The sequence below is a fragment of the Cibotium barometz genome, chromosome 11 (genome assembly GCF_041138505.1).
Source record: "Cibotium barometz isolate CiBa-2024 chromosome 11, ASM4113850v1, whole genome shotgun sequence".
Classification (NCBI taxonomy): Eukaryota; Viridiplantae; Streptophyta; class Polypodiopsida; order Cyatheales; family Cibotiaceae; genus Cibotium; species Cibotium barometz.
In genome coordinates this window covers 23,145,350-23,160,408 of record NC_141056.1, presented here as the reverse complement: position 1 = coordinate 23,160,408, position 15,059 = coordinate 23,145,350, and the positions used below count along the sequence as shown (strand labels likewise).

Sequence of the window (15,059 nt, the reverse complement as noted above, 5' to 3'; positions counted from 1 at the left end):
GAGGGCAGTATGAATAAACCTTACAAAATGAAGCCGAAGTAAAACAAAACCTCATCCCAAAATGTAGGTTGATCTCAACCAATGTGGGGCACAAAGGTGCCAAGAGAGTCTCATGGAGATTGTTGAGAAAAAGATCCCTTGACACCACTCCCTTATGAAAACAGTGCACTTCACATGCACAGATCTAGAAGGTCCCTTTATATGAGCCCATGTGGCCATAAAAGTGTGCATAATATCTCCCCACATAGTACAAATGCACAGAATGTCGTATATCTGAGTGCCCTCAATAGCCTCTGTGCATCTGGCTTTCCAAATCTACCAAGTTGTGATATTCGCGAAGTAGCATCAATCCTCTGTAGAGGTGGTCTATAATGGGTATAAGGAATTTCTTGTAGCATGCAGCGTTGGGTCACACCGCTGCATACATCATTATGGCAGTGTCCTAAACCCTGCCCTCAAAAAATATTTGTGGACCAGACTGAGTGAGCCAAGCAATAGAGCCCCTAGTAACATAAATAATCTCTCTCCTCAATATGACACCATGTAAGAATAACCAAAACAAGTGAGTGCCAAAGTCTGCCAAAATCTCTTTTGAATCAGTGGGGTGATGTTATAGCTTTCCTAGTGCAGCATAAGAGTACTCGTCCTCTGAATCTGCCCAAGTAGGGGGGAGCCTAGTATTACGGACAGTGTAGCTGAAAAAAGGCTTACTCTTCATAAAATTGATTGCATCAATCCACTCCCACTTACCAGGATCCCAATGAAGATATCTGAAAGACATCCACCATACAACCATAAGCACCAAGACCCGTGGTTCACAATATCAGGCAGAGGGTCAACATGCCACTGCTTTCTTGAGCGGCTAATCCCTATGGCTCAGTTATTTGAAGAGAAGTTTAAGCAAGCTGCGGTTAGCAAAAGTGTGGGAATCTGAATGAAGGCCATGGTCCATTATCCTTTTCAGGTATTGGGGAAAAGGATCAGCTGCTTAAGTTGCATCACTCTATTATATAGGATAGGAAAACCTTCTGCAATCGGTGCACGCTTCTTGAAATTTATCCATACAACGTAAGCAAGCATAGAAGCAAGTTCGTCTTACAGCACCTTCCACTCACTGAGCTGATCTCATTAAATGTAACTTGGCCTTCAAATTTCGAATTGGGTCCACCTCAAAAACATCATGATCTTTTATCTGCACGCTTGTATGTTTGAACTGATAAGCACTAGGTAAATATCATTACACCATGTCTCTAGAAGCTTGAGGAAGGTAAAACTGTAGGCATGTTCATGTTTTTCATATATATCAAATAATGCAGGCCATGGACAAGGCAAGCAAACATCCATCTGGTGAACGTGGAGAATGTTTTTAGCAGCTGCCACTGCAACCATACAATGGGAATAAAATCTTCCACAATGATCTAGCAGCAGTAGAATGCTCCACATTGGGTACAAGGTGATCTTTCTGAGGGCTCCAGTGTTCTGAAAAGAGGACAGAACCAAAACTAGGATTTCCCAGTACTCTCTGCTCTTTTGGCTTTCTTTGCTTGTATAAGCTTATCTAGTATAGCTGGTTCAAGAGGGATAGCATCAAGACAGCGCTCTGCTGCAGCAGAACACACCTGCAAAACAAGAGGAAGTTTCAGCAATAAAAGTTTCTGGACTATGATGCAGAGCAAGTATTTACTGTCTTCTCACCTCATCCAGCAGGAAGTGGACAATGGCTTCATCATCCACCACCTCACGCAAAGGATCCCGCAAATACTGAGTATCCACCTGTATCTGCTGAAACCCACTTCTGCTAAAAGTCTCAAGCCGGACATACTCTTGGAAGCTCTTTAGGCACATCTTGATCACAGCAGAGATGACCGATATCTGCACAGCCATCAAAAGCTTTTAGAAGTCTCCTCTTTTCCTTTCGACCACCAAGGGGGTTGCTTAGCAGCGACATCAAACCTGTGTATACTCTAACTTCGTGAAAATCTCAACTTTCTGCTTAAATAGCTTGGCAACATCTCTTTCCAGCAAACGACTCCTGGCCCTTTGAGAGATGCTTGTCCTACTGTTCCTGTCTTCGCGTAATGGATTGCTTCTTGAAGAACTGGCACTTCCTGTGCTATCAGATCGCCGATGTGTTCGCACAGTCCCAGGTTCGAGCACTTGCTTCACCTCTGTGCTCATGGTGTCAACCTAGAAACACATTACTTGGAACTCAGAACTTGAGTGGGTTTAAAACTCCACAAAATGCAAGCTTGAATACTTCCATATTATCCAACTTACCTCCTGTAGAAGCAAGTCTACAAACATGCGTACCTCCCGTGGCTCCTTGTACTGTGAGAAGAAAGCATCCAGCTTAAGAAACATTCTCCATACCAGACATGAAGAAACCAAAAGATTCAAGCATTGTTACTTCACCTTGAGCCAATTAGGGGTTGTCACACTTTTCTTGATCAACATGGAAAGCTTCTTGGACCGCATGGATATGTACTGCAAAGAAAAAGGTACATTATCATATGATGAACTATCTAAAACCCCGTGAACTTCACATTTGCACAGGCATACAAAACAACAGCCACTTATCAGTACGAGGTTGGCATTAAAACAGGAAACGATCTAACATCTCAAACATCCGTATGCCTAGACACAACCTACTTTTAAAATGAATGTCCACCTTTGCATCTTGTAATGAGTGTGTGCACACATGTATGCATGCATGTACTTGCATGTCTACATGTGTGGGTGTGTGGATGTGGAGTGTGTGCTTAGTGTGTGGTGCGTTGTATACATATGTGCAGCAGAGTAAGTGCATGTGCATGGATGTGCATGAGAGACTCAACAGGGACAAGACAAAACAAAGAGAAATACCGTCAGACTGATCGAGCACGAGCTTGAGAATATGCCTGTGCATGTGCATTTGTGTGCATGTTTCCAAATATGGAAGTACAAACCCCTGTCCCAATCGATGCCAAAAATTAGAGTGATGAGAAAGCACCCACTTGTGCTAGGACAACGCAAACCTGGCATATGAGTGATTATGACTACATCATTTGGAATGGACACTCCAACCTCCAAGTCACTTGTTTAAGTGATGTCAACTTCTCCTAAGAGTGAACAAAATTTGCCCAAAAGTGAAAGCCATGTAACATAATGGGAATCTCCTTTGGCATGTCACATGTGAACAATGGGCAACTCAGAAGGTCATATTTTTCTAGATTGCACAAACATCAGTCACATATGAAACTATCTCCTTTCAACAGCCCACACAATGCTTCCTGTTTTGAAGTAAAACATGGGCCAAAGGTGGAAAGGAAAATGCACGGTTACAGTCGGCAAGATAGCAAAAGCACCTGTAATTCCACCAAAAAATGTTAGTGGTGTGCCAATTTAAGTAGTGCATAAGACAAATGAGACAAAAAAGAGACATTTGCACTACTAAGTGTTAGGTCAATGTACTTTTTGACCCTGAACTAGAGATGCTCATCCTTTTGACTCGTCAGAGGGTTATTTGACTTGTGTCCCTATCCTAGAGGCATTTGTTGGAATGACTGCTTGCAACATGACGGCATATAACTGTTGATGTGGAACATTGGCATGGCTTGTCAGCATGGCATGTTGACTCCACATTATGACCTCACATGCTTGCTCGACGCATAGCATGTTCAGTATCATAATGAAGTACTTGACGCGCTCTATCCAATGACAAGATTACATCATAAGTTCATAGCATGACTAGAAGTAGATAACCATGATCTCCGAAACTCTCCCATAATATTCTCACACACTCTGACATAATTATGCCACGCTTATGGTGACCGAGAGCGCACATGAGGTGATAGCTAACCTCATGGTGTGATTGTCTGCAAAGAAAGATCATTGGTTGCTCAATTGTCCCAACGCTAACAACTTAATGATATAATTACATGACAAGACAAGACATGAATGACACGAATATTAGAAGACATTAAAGGAAACTGAGCTCTCCTAGAGCCTTCACAAATCATTCCCTCAAGGGCATTTTAGACATGCTGGGTATTTCTTTACCTCAAGGTAAGTCACTCACTTGAGCTGAAGCTAGACAAGAATACACAAACCATGACATAGCAGCACAAGTGTCCCAAGAATGAAATACCAAAGTTTCAATATCAAAGAAGCTGGCCTTAGTTGATGACTAAGTACCACCTCATGTGACATCTTGGTTGGATGATGTCTTTCTCACACAAGACAAGGATGCATGAGAATCAATCTGCACACGCTTGACTCATCATGTCATGACAAGAAAACATATGCGCAAAAAAACATGTGGTTCAGCCCGCACACGAATGGCTGACTGAATACATGACAAGGAAACATGAAGTTCAGCCTGCACGTATTGGCTCATGATGAACTTGATTTTTCCAGAGTAACTTCTTGACTGCAAAAATTAGGAGACATGACTAAGCTTGATGGCTAGTTTATTAACTGAACACATGACTGGGTGCATGAGAGGATGATTCATCACTGGAAGATCAAAGAAGTTGTATAATAAAAAGAAGATCAGTTCCCGGAAACAAAAAGAAGATAGAGATCCGGATCTCTCTCCCCACCCCCCCGACCTGCCTCGTGCTCCTTCGCCCCTGACTGTGCCGCACTTCACCCTTCTCCCTTGCCATCGCCATCGCCATCGCCACCCCCCCCCTCCCCTCTTTCGCCCTTCCTCCTCCATAGCCTTTGCTTCTCGCTGTCGCCTCCCTACTGTGCTCAGCCCCCCGCCTTCCTCCTCCTATACACCTATCCCCACCTCCTCCCTCCATCTTCACTTCCACCATCTCCTTTGCACTGACCTCCACCCCTTCTAGCTGCACCGCACGCATCCCACCACCTCCTTCCCCTCCCACCTCTTGCTCATTCAGGCGCTCCAGTTTCGCCACCTTTCCACCCTCCCTCAGCCGCCAACGCCTCTCCTAGCCCTTTTTCCCATCGTTTCGCCGTCACCTCCTGCTGCTCCTCTCCTTTTGTCATCCTCGCAAGATTTTGCTCTCGGGTTGTTCTTCATCAGCAAGAGTAGGCACTTCTAGTCTTCACCTTCCAGGAGGACTCCATGGCAGCCGCTCCGTCATCCCCGGCCGAGGCCGCTGTCCCTTGCCTATTTTCGTAGGCGAACCTCTAGCTCTTAGCTTCAACAGTATCTTCCCTCACAGTGGCTTCTTTATTGGTCTGCAAGATCATAGGGAGCCACCCTGTGCGTGGAGAAATCCAGAATTCGCTCCAAGCAGCCCTCATCGACAAGCCCGGAAAAATCACCGGTATCCATTTTCTTGGGCTTGGCTACTAATCTCATGTGAGTTTGATTCGCCCGCAGCGGCTGATCATGTGATGCAGCAGAGCCCCGCCGCGATTCACAGCACTCAGGCATTCCGATCGTACCATGGTTTCGACCCTGCATCCGACCCTTTGCTTTGCAAGTGTATCTCGCTTCCCCTTGACGGTCAGCTTCCCCAGCCTCCGGAAGGAGTATTACCCATTGATTCGATCGATTGGACAATCGATAGGGCAGGTTTTGGAGGTCCTGCAAACAGCCGCATCTGTGGTGGCCACGACAGCGGGCATCCCATCCATCAGAGTCTGCATTGTCTCCCCGACCAGGGTGACCACCCAACCTCCACCCGAGGCCTCAATAGGCACGACAGGTAAGAGCAAGGGAATCAGGACCAGAGGCCAGGACAGGTTCTTATCCAGCCGACCCCTGCAACCCAGGCTCACAACAGGAGGAGGGCCCTACCCGATGGGCAGGCGGTCCGCCGCCTGCCTCCCCAAGAGCATCGCGGGCCTGATCACCATGCAGGTGCCCCCCCTAAGGTAACGGTGCCCACTGGCAACTATTATGAGCATTTAGTTCCCGACGAGGAGATGGACAACATGGTGGACCCCGTGCTGCCCAGGGGCCAGGAGATTCCTACAAAGCTTGGCTTGTCCTCCAAGGTTCCGGAGCCGATAGCCCCCCCAAATCATGGGGGCGCATGTTGACTATGGCCTCCTCACATGCCTTCCTGTTGAGGCCTGCGAGTTCTCGGAGATCATGGCATCACTCCGCCTTTGTGTGGTCTTCCACCATACACGAAGCAATGGAGCGGTGGTCCTCTCTTTCCCTCTCAGCATCGCCACCAGCATGGAGTGGGGTTGCGAGTCTGCCTCCTTTGTCATTTACTCCCAGGCCATCGTCCTAGCTCAGCACCTGGGGGATAGCCGTCTAGTCGACATCGTCACCCACTTTTGGGCCCTGGCCCACATGGAGTTAGGAAGCTCCTGCCTCCGATGTCAAGATGGAGGCATTGACGTCCCAAGCTTGGAGATGATATTGTGTGTTCCTCCACGTGGCAGTCATTGTCCCCTTGAGGCCCTTCCTCCGCTTCCTTTATTACGATAGATGGAGCACAGTGTAGGCGTACCGCAGAGCCAAAGCAGAGTGGAGCCCTATGGAGGACACGATCTGTTGGGGTAAAGGCATTATGCCCACCCTTATAGTGTGTACAAGCCCATAAGTTATAGTACATAGTACACTTAGTACTTTTAATGTACTAAGTGCACTATGTGTACTAGTGCAATATACATGTGTGATAGGGGAGTCACACACTCTCACTTGGTGAGTTGACTTATCCCCACAACTCTCTCTCTCTCTCTCTCTCTCTCTCTCTCTTCTTCTCTCTGTGTATGTCTCCCACATGAAACCCTAATTCAGCTCCCATTCAACTGGTATCAGAGCCTTTTCATAGTCGCTGAAGCTACTGCTTCTCCAGCAGCCCGCATTGCCTGTAGCTTTCACTCCTATTTGCTGGGATCGTCAGGCTCACGACCAACTTGCGTAGATGCCACAAGCGAGCCTTTGATGGTAACCAGCAGCACTGCACCATGGCGCTTATGCGCTGCGTAAGACTCACCAGTGGTTGGCCAAGAGGCAAGGGACCAACGAAAGGAAAAGCAAACCGCCGTGGACGTTGGTCAGCAGCGGGAGTAGCAGAACTCAAGAGTGGTCTAGGGCTGGGGCAGTCGTGAAGAGCCGACAGGCTACGGAGAGTCTGTGAGCGAGCCGGGACAGCGTTGAGGAGCTTGAGGACCGCCTTGAGGAGTTTTCGCGCGCAGCTGGAAAAGTCGAATGTTTTCCGTGCGCCTACCTCCCGTCGCTTGCGCCTGCATCTTGGTCACCTTCAGCAAAGCAGTCCCGCCGTTCCACGTATCCAACGCTCCCTGCGTTGAATCGGTCGCCAAGCGCAAAAGTTATTGCCGTCGACCATCAACTGCAGCTGGGCGTAGGCAGTCAGAAGACGTGGGCTGCCCAGCAGCAGCCACGCTGCCCAACCAGGCAGCGCAGAGGGCTGCCCAGCCAACCAGGCGCAGCCAGCGCTTCATAGCAGCAGCAGCCAGCCATCCGTACACGCACAGCAACGAGCAGGCGCATCAGCATCAACACACGTGCACCACCCTTTTGCAGCAACAACAGCATCAGCATCAGACGTGCCCCCCCCCCCTCCTGCAACAACAAAATTCAGCCTGCAAATTGTAGAAAATCAAAAAATTAAGAGGTATTTGCCTTCAATTTTGGGAATTTCTTATCAATTCAATCAATTGAGCAGGTACAGGTGCCGAATTGCTCAATTTTTGAGCAAAATTGGCAAAATTGGGTGACATTGGTCACAATCAGGATCAATTTGCAGGAAATTGGATGTCAAAATTTGGGGCTTTTGATGTAATTGTGCAATTAAGCATTCATACATGCTGTATGATGTGAGAAATCGCACATTCGGGCAAAATTGCAGCAAATTGCAGTGCAAATCAAGGGGCTTTTGTACCGATTGGGTTGATTTGCATGCAGGCACTCGCATTTGATGCTTTGGGCAATGTGTTGATGCCTGTCAAGCACTCAATGTGCCTGTAAATCAAGGGGCTTTTATGTACTGGATGTATATGTGGCCAGGGGGAAGCACTGTGAACACTCTGGATGCCTTCATGTGCGCTAATGTACCATGTATGATCAGCAATTGATCTTAAATCAAGGGGCTTTTCAAGATTTTATGCTTGTTGAGCTTGGCAAAGCAGCAGGCAAGACTTTTATGCCTTGAATCCTCAGAAATCAACTTGCAGTCAACGGGCTTTTGCCCAATTTCTGTTCGGGACTGTTGTATGCAGTGTTCGGGACTGTAAAAGTCGAGAGAGCATTTATTGCTACTGTACCTGCTGGTACAGATTTGGTACAGCTTTGTACAAGTTTTGGCATGGCTGCACATTGATTTGAGTGACCAAAAGGCTCAATTTCAGCTGCTGTACTTGCCGGTACAGGTTTGGTACATCATTGGTGAGCACTTAGTACTGCTGTACAGTACTTTGGAAGGGCAACAGAGCACATTTAAGGTGCTGTCCTAAATCTGCAGCAACCAGATTTTGGTGATTTCATCACATAAAGTGGGAGTAGAGTTGCATTTGTGCTTCCGCAGTGGGAGATAAAGCTTGGGAGAACAACTGTGAGCACTTTGTGTGCTTTTGGTGCAGTGTTTGCACATTTTGCAGGGAGTCAGGCATTGACAGGTTGCATATTGCTATGGCAACCACAGGTGAGAGCTCTTCATTGCTTCACATCAAGAAGCTTGAAGGCTCACATAACTATAATATTTGGCAAACCCAGTGCTATAATGTGTTGCTCCAGAAGAAGCAGCACAAGCCTATCAAAGAAAGGGGTGTAATGCCCGCTTCTCTTACTGCTGAAGAGTGGAAAGATATGGATGAGCTGGCAAGATCTACTATCATGTTGTCTGTGTCAGACTCTTTACTTTTCAGCATTCGTGAAGAGAAGTCAGCTTGGGGAATGTGGCAGAGATTGCGGGACTTGTATGCCCAGCAAAGTGCCTCAAGCAAAGTGTATTGGTTGAAGAAACTCATAGGTCTTCAAATGAAGGAAGGGGCATCTATGACAGCCCATCTAAATGAGTTTAATGGTATTGTCAGCCAAGTTATAAATCAAAAGTTGGCAATGGACGATGAGTTCAAAGCCACCTTTCTCTTATGCACTTTGCCAGAGAGTTGGGACACATTCAGGACAGCCACTAGCAATTCGAATGCTATGCTGTCATATGCAGATGTTGAGGGTGCTCTTCTTCAAGAAGAGATGAACAGGAAAAACAACTCTGTTGGAAAGTCCAATGCAATGAATGCACATGGGAGATCCCAGCAAAGGGGTAAAAGCCAAGAACGGGGAAGGAGCAAGTCCCGCTCCAAAAAAGGACTTGGAATGCCATTATTGTGGCAAGAAGGGACACATTAAAAAGCAATGCTACAAATGGAAAAATGATCAAAAGGAAAAGGGAAAAGACAAAGACAAAGACAAAGATGAAGCCAAAGATGTAAAGCCAAAGGGCAAAACTGGAGTCAAGATTGAAGAAATCAATGTGTCACATGCAGGTAACAGTGAGGATGAGGTCCTATTCACGTCTTCACTTGATGCCCGTTCACTTCTTACAGGAGATGGTCATGGTATGCACTCATGGATCATTGATTTAGGTACCTCCTTTCATGTCACAGGACAGTACACCACATAAAGGGGCCGATGATAGGCTGACCCCCCCCCTTTAGGTTATATTACCAAAAGAGTCTGCAAAGTACAAGATTATGGGTGCCTGGGGATTCACCACCAGCCTGCACCTGATTCTTCCAAATACATCATGTATGAATACATCTCAAACAAGAGAATCTGTAGGTACATCCGCCCTACACACAGGTACATCCGCCCTGCATAAGCCTCTTCACAGGTACATCCGCCCTGCACAAGAGTATCACAATCCTCACAGGTACTCCGCCCTGCACAAGATGTAAATGGATCTTTAGGCCCTGTTTCCACACGAGAAACTGATCCAGAAACCTGTGTTCTCCGCGAGCAAGTGTCCCCAATGCTTGCCCTAAGCACCTGTTATACCAGGAAACCTTGAGACACATCCATGCTCACATATTCCATTGCTGTCCGGCCTGTTTTGTGCAATAACCAGTCCAAAACAGCAACTTTCTATCGCGAGAATTCCACCTGTAAAGGGTCCTACAGCCCTAGGGAGGTCCCTAGAGCTGTCCTGTACTGTCCAAGTTGACTTTGGACACCTGTAACCAGCCCAAAACTCGCAATAACCAGAAATTACAGGTCTGAAATTTACCAACCAGCCCTTTAGAAGAGTGTGGGGATCGTTATCCAAGCTTGTGTGAGTCCAGGAAGCAAGCAACCAGCCCTGTAGCAACTCCCAAAGCTCCAACCAGCTCTCCAATGTGTTGAGTTATGAATAAAACAGCCCAAAAGGCCTCTTGAAGGAGGCGCCTTTCTCCAGTGCCACCTAAGGGGCTTGGTGGGTACACATAATGGCTGACAAGTGTCCCCATAAGGTGTCCAGTCCATAGTGTTCCATTTGTCCTGTTTGTATAAGTTTAGGTCCAACCAAATGGGAAATGGCCATAAGTTGTCCGGACTTCATTAATTTTGGTCCAACCAAATGCGAACGCATTATAAGTTGTCCGGCCACTTATTAATGAGTGTGTACCTGCAAACCAATAAACTTTAGTAATAAATGAAATAAGCTGTAAATTGAGTGTGGACGCACTTACCACCTGCAAAACCCATAAGCCCACAGTTTTAGGCCCAAACAGGAGTGCACACACGTGTCCACAAGGTGCCCGGGCGTCCCCGGTCCCTCGGACTTCACAAGCCAAAATAACAAGCATTGTCCAGGCAGCAAGACAATGTCACACAAAGTAAAATAAAGTTATGGCATGCATCATTTATGCATTGTGCACATGTAAACTTGGAGAACCACCTATCATCATTCTTGTACTTGAAAATATTCCGCCTGCCATCATAACACACCATGTGTGCATGGCCGGAATCCACACGGGCACCGCCCGAAAGTCCACAAATGTCCTGCCATGTCCTTGGACTCATATGCATCCACTCATATGATCCATACACATGCCCAGGTATAATACATACATGCATCCGCATGTTTCTAGGCCTGACATGCATCCGCATGTCCCTAGAATATAGGGATTTGTGACATCCCCCCGGCTTCTAATCAGTTGACCGCAACTGAAAAGCCTCCAGATAGGCCTTCAAAAGATCTGGGTAATCCTCGAAGTAGGCCTCATCCATCCATTTCGCATCCAAAGCTGAATAATTCTTGAACTTCACAAGGTACCTACGAACAAGTTTGCCTCCCGCAAGCTTTCGTTCCTTGTGAAAAACAATCTGTTCAGGTTGAAGAATCTCTTCCAGCTCATCCACCTCGGGTGGGTCTTCCAAAACCGGCTCAAACGGTGTCGGTCCCACATAAGGCCTCAATAGGCTCACATGAAAAGCATTATGCATGTTCCAATGATCTGGGAGTACAAGCCGAAATGCAACATCGTTGATCTTCTTGAAGATCTGAAAAGGTCCATAGTACCTGTTGGAAAGTTTAGGGTACTTTCCCTCTTTTCCTGGCCTCTTCCGAAGGCGTGCCTTTTCAAATTTCAGCAAGACCCAATCACCTTGTTTGAATTGTACATCCCTTCTATGCTTATCAGCTGCCTTTTTATTCTTGGTTTGAGACCTCTCTATGGCTGTCCGTACCTGTGCAAATGCAGTATCCAAGTCTCTGACATACTCATCTGCTGCAAAAATTTCATCCTTTGTACGAAGGATGGGTGGTAGTACCACCTTGCCATAGATAATCTCAAAGGGCGCCTTGCCCGTAGAAGTATGTAACGTATTGTTGTAGGCAAACTCCACAAGTGGTAAATACTTCTCCCAATCCGATTTGCGGTCGGATACATAAGATTTCAGCAAGTCGAGGACGGCTGAATTTGCTATTTCACTTTGCCCATCTGTCTGTGGATGGTAAGCTGATGAGAAGTTCAGCTTTGTACCCATATTGTCAAACAATGCGCGCCAAAATAAGCTTGTGGTTCTAGGATCTCTATCCCCCACAATAGATTTAGGCATGCCATGGTGTTTGAATATCTGTGCCAAAAACATCCTAGCCATATGATCTGGCTTTATTGTCTTGCGCACGGGAATGAAATGTGCCTGCTTGCTAAACCTGTCAATGATGGTCCAAATAGCATCATTTCCCTGTGGCGTCCTTGGCAAATCCATAATGGAATCCATAGCAATGCTTTCCCATGGTTCATTTGGTATAGGCAAAGGCTGAAGCAATCCAGGTGTTTTATATCTGTCAAACTTGACCTTTTGACACACCATACATTCACGTACATATGCTTCAATATCCTTGCGAATATGTGGCCAAAAGAAATACTTCTCCAAAGCTTGTGCTGTGGCCAAAATGCCTCTATGACCTGCATATGGAGGAGCATGACACTCATCCATAACCTTATGGCGAAGGTTCTTTACCACACACATACGATTTTGCATCATGAGATATCCATCTCTTATGACATAAGATGGGACAACAATACCCTCCTGCAAATCAGCCCATACATGTGCAAAATCCTCATCCAAATGATAAGTATCACGCATATCCGATAAGTCCTCATGGTATGCAACTGTAATAGCATGAACCTGTGGTCGTCTAGATAAGGCATCCGCCACCACATTCTTTTTCCCTGGAGTATGTAAAATCTGAAAATGAAACATTGAGAGGAAATTTACCCTTCTCATATGCTTCTCTGAGAGCTTACTTTGAGTCAAAAAGTATCTCAAACTTTGATGATCAGTTTTGACCATAAAATCAGCCCCTAAAAGATAGTGTTTCCAAATAGTAAGGGCATGAATTACAGCCAACAACTCCTTCTCATAAACCTGTAAGTGAAGCTCTGCATGTTGCAAGCGTCTGCTCTCATAGGCAATGGCATGTCCTTCTTGGTTCAAAACAGCCCCTATGCAGTCCCCACTTGCATCACATTCCACAACAAAAGGTTTGTGCAAATCCGGAATAATGAGTACCGGTCCCGAGATGATTGCACTCTTCAACTTTTGAAAGGCATCTCTCTCTTCTTGTGTCCATTTAAAGATTGCTTTCTTCTTGGTTAAGTCATGTAACGGAGTGGCAATGAAAGCAAAATGCTTGACGAACCTCCTGTAGTAAGCACATAAACCAAGGAAGCTCCTCACTTCATGGACTGATTTCAGCTCTGGCCATTCTTGCATGGCTTGTATCTTTGCAGGATCCATGCGCACACCATCCTTTGATACAATGTGACCAAGATAGTGAATTTCTGGGAGAAAGAATTCACTCTTTTTTGCATTTATGTAGAGCTGATTTTCCTTAAGCTCTTTAAACACAATAGCCAAGTGCTCACGATGTTGGGCTTCATTCTTTGAGAATACAATAATGTCATCAAAGAATATACCTGTGAACTTTCTATGCTTTCTGAACACCCTGTCCATCATCCTGTTGAAGGTAGCGGGTGCATTTGTAAGACCAAAAGGCACCACCAAAAACTCATAAAGACCAAAAGCTGTCCTGAATGCAGTCTTGTGTATATCTTGAGGTGCCACTCTCACTTGATGATACCCACTCTTGAGGTCTATTCAGCTGAAACATGCCGAACCTTCAAGCTTGTCCAAGATGTCATCAATGCGGGGAATCGGAAACCGATTCTTGATGGTTATCTTATTGAGGGCACGGTAATCAACACACATCCTGTAAGTACCATCCTTCTTTTGAACAAGAAGTACCGGCGAGCAATATGGCGAGGAACTAGGCCGAATCAAACCCTTTTCCAAAAGTTCATTCACCTGTGCCATAATCTCTTCTTGTTGACTAGCACTCACCCTGTATGGTGGCCTATTAGGTGGAGAGCTACCGGGAATTAGATCTATACAATGATCTTCCGGCCTCTCTGGTGGCAACCTTGCTGGCAAAGCATTTGCAAAACAATCTTTGAACTCATTCAAAAAGTTAAGCTTGTCTTGATCTAATGTACTAACATCAACACTAGAATGTTCAATGGTATCACGTACAAAAACCAAGTAAGAACAAGCTGATTTCTTTATTGCCTTATTAATTTGTACATGGCTTACAAGAGGTATGGTACTTCCAGTAGTACCAGCATCTATAGAGTGCTCACGGCCTCTATGTACAAAGCTGATTTTCTTCTCTTTGTAAGCCTTAACAGGCTCTAAACGGTGATGCCAGGGCATCCCCAATAAAACATCACAACCTGTAAGAGGAGCCACTAGAAAGCTCTCATAGTCGAGATAGTCCTGTATTTGTACACGGAGTTTACCAATGACCAGAGTTACATCAACCTGTTTGCCCTCAAAGGCGGCATCTGCATTCATTTGCATTCCCATGTCTTCCACATTGAGACCTATGGCGGCAGCCATCTGTACGGATATAAAGTTATCTGTGGAAGCATCATCAAAAAGAAACAAAGCGGGCTGATCCTTCAATTTGCCCCAAGCCTTGCATATGACTCTACTCTTGGGCTCATGCCATGTATTACCCTGCACATCGGGTACAACATTCACAAGAGGCTTTTCCACATTAGGCTCAGCATTCTTAGGATTCTGTGGGCATTTAGGATATATATGATCTTTACTGCCACACTTAAAGCATTTTCCAGCCTTCCTGTACTCTTCCAATTGCTGTTTTGAGAGCGAAAATTGTGGCGTTTACCCCCCGGCTTCTTTTCGGAGTCATCCTTTGCATCTCGGCCATCTTTGGGAGCATTCTTAGGTGGCTGTCCACCCTTTTTCTGGTCATAACCAGCCCTGAATTTGCTCTTGTTTTGACCTGCAAATGGCTTATTTGTGGGTGCTTTTATGTGCAAGTTCTCGCAATCATGGCTGAGTGTATAAGCTCTTGTATGGTCTTATTTGGGTACACTCCCAAGCTTTGTTGGATGATGTGATGGAGCCCCGATTCGAACTTTCTCTTCTTCTCGTCCTCTCCAATCTTCATGAAGGGAGTAACCTTGAGAAGGACTTTCCAAAACTTTGCTATGTATGAAGCAACGGACTCTCCCTCATCTTGGGACAGCCAATCCCACTCCTTGCGTACATCCTTTGCAAAGTTTGGTGGTAAGAATTGATCATAAAACTGAATTTTGAAAGAAGACCA

At 45.9% G+C, this 15,059-nt stretch overlaps 1 protein-coding gene across 4 annotated transcripts in view; it reads right to left on the bottom strand.

Annotated features, from left to right (window-relative positions):
• Positions 1-684: 684 nt before the first annotated feature.
• The window catches only part of LOC147633920 (vacuolar protein sorting-associated protein 51 homolog), a 121,917-nt gene continuing 107,542 nt past the window's right edge, over positions 685-15,059 (bottom strand). For 3 of the 4 annotated variants that reach the window (XM_086804986.1, XM_086804988.1, XM_086804990.1), the window contains 5 exons: positions 2,413-2,484; positions 2,278-2,328; positions 1,954-2,187; positions 1,696-1,872; positions 685-1,619 (listed from right to left, as the gene is read on the bottom strand). In XM_086804986.1, the coding sequence (XP_086661112.1) occupies positions 1,503-1,619; positions 1,696-1,872; positions 1,954-2,187; positions 2,278-2,328; positions 2,413-2,484 (651 nt within the window). In that variant the 3' untranslated portion in view covers positions 685-1,502. The remainder of the gene's footprint in view (positions 1,620-1,695; positions 1,873-1,953; positions 2,188-2,277; positions 2,329-2,412; positions 2,485-15,059) is intronic. The other variant, XM_086804987.1, reaches the window with a different exon arrangement.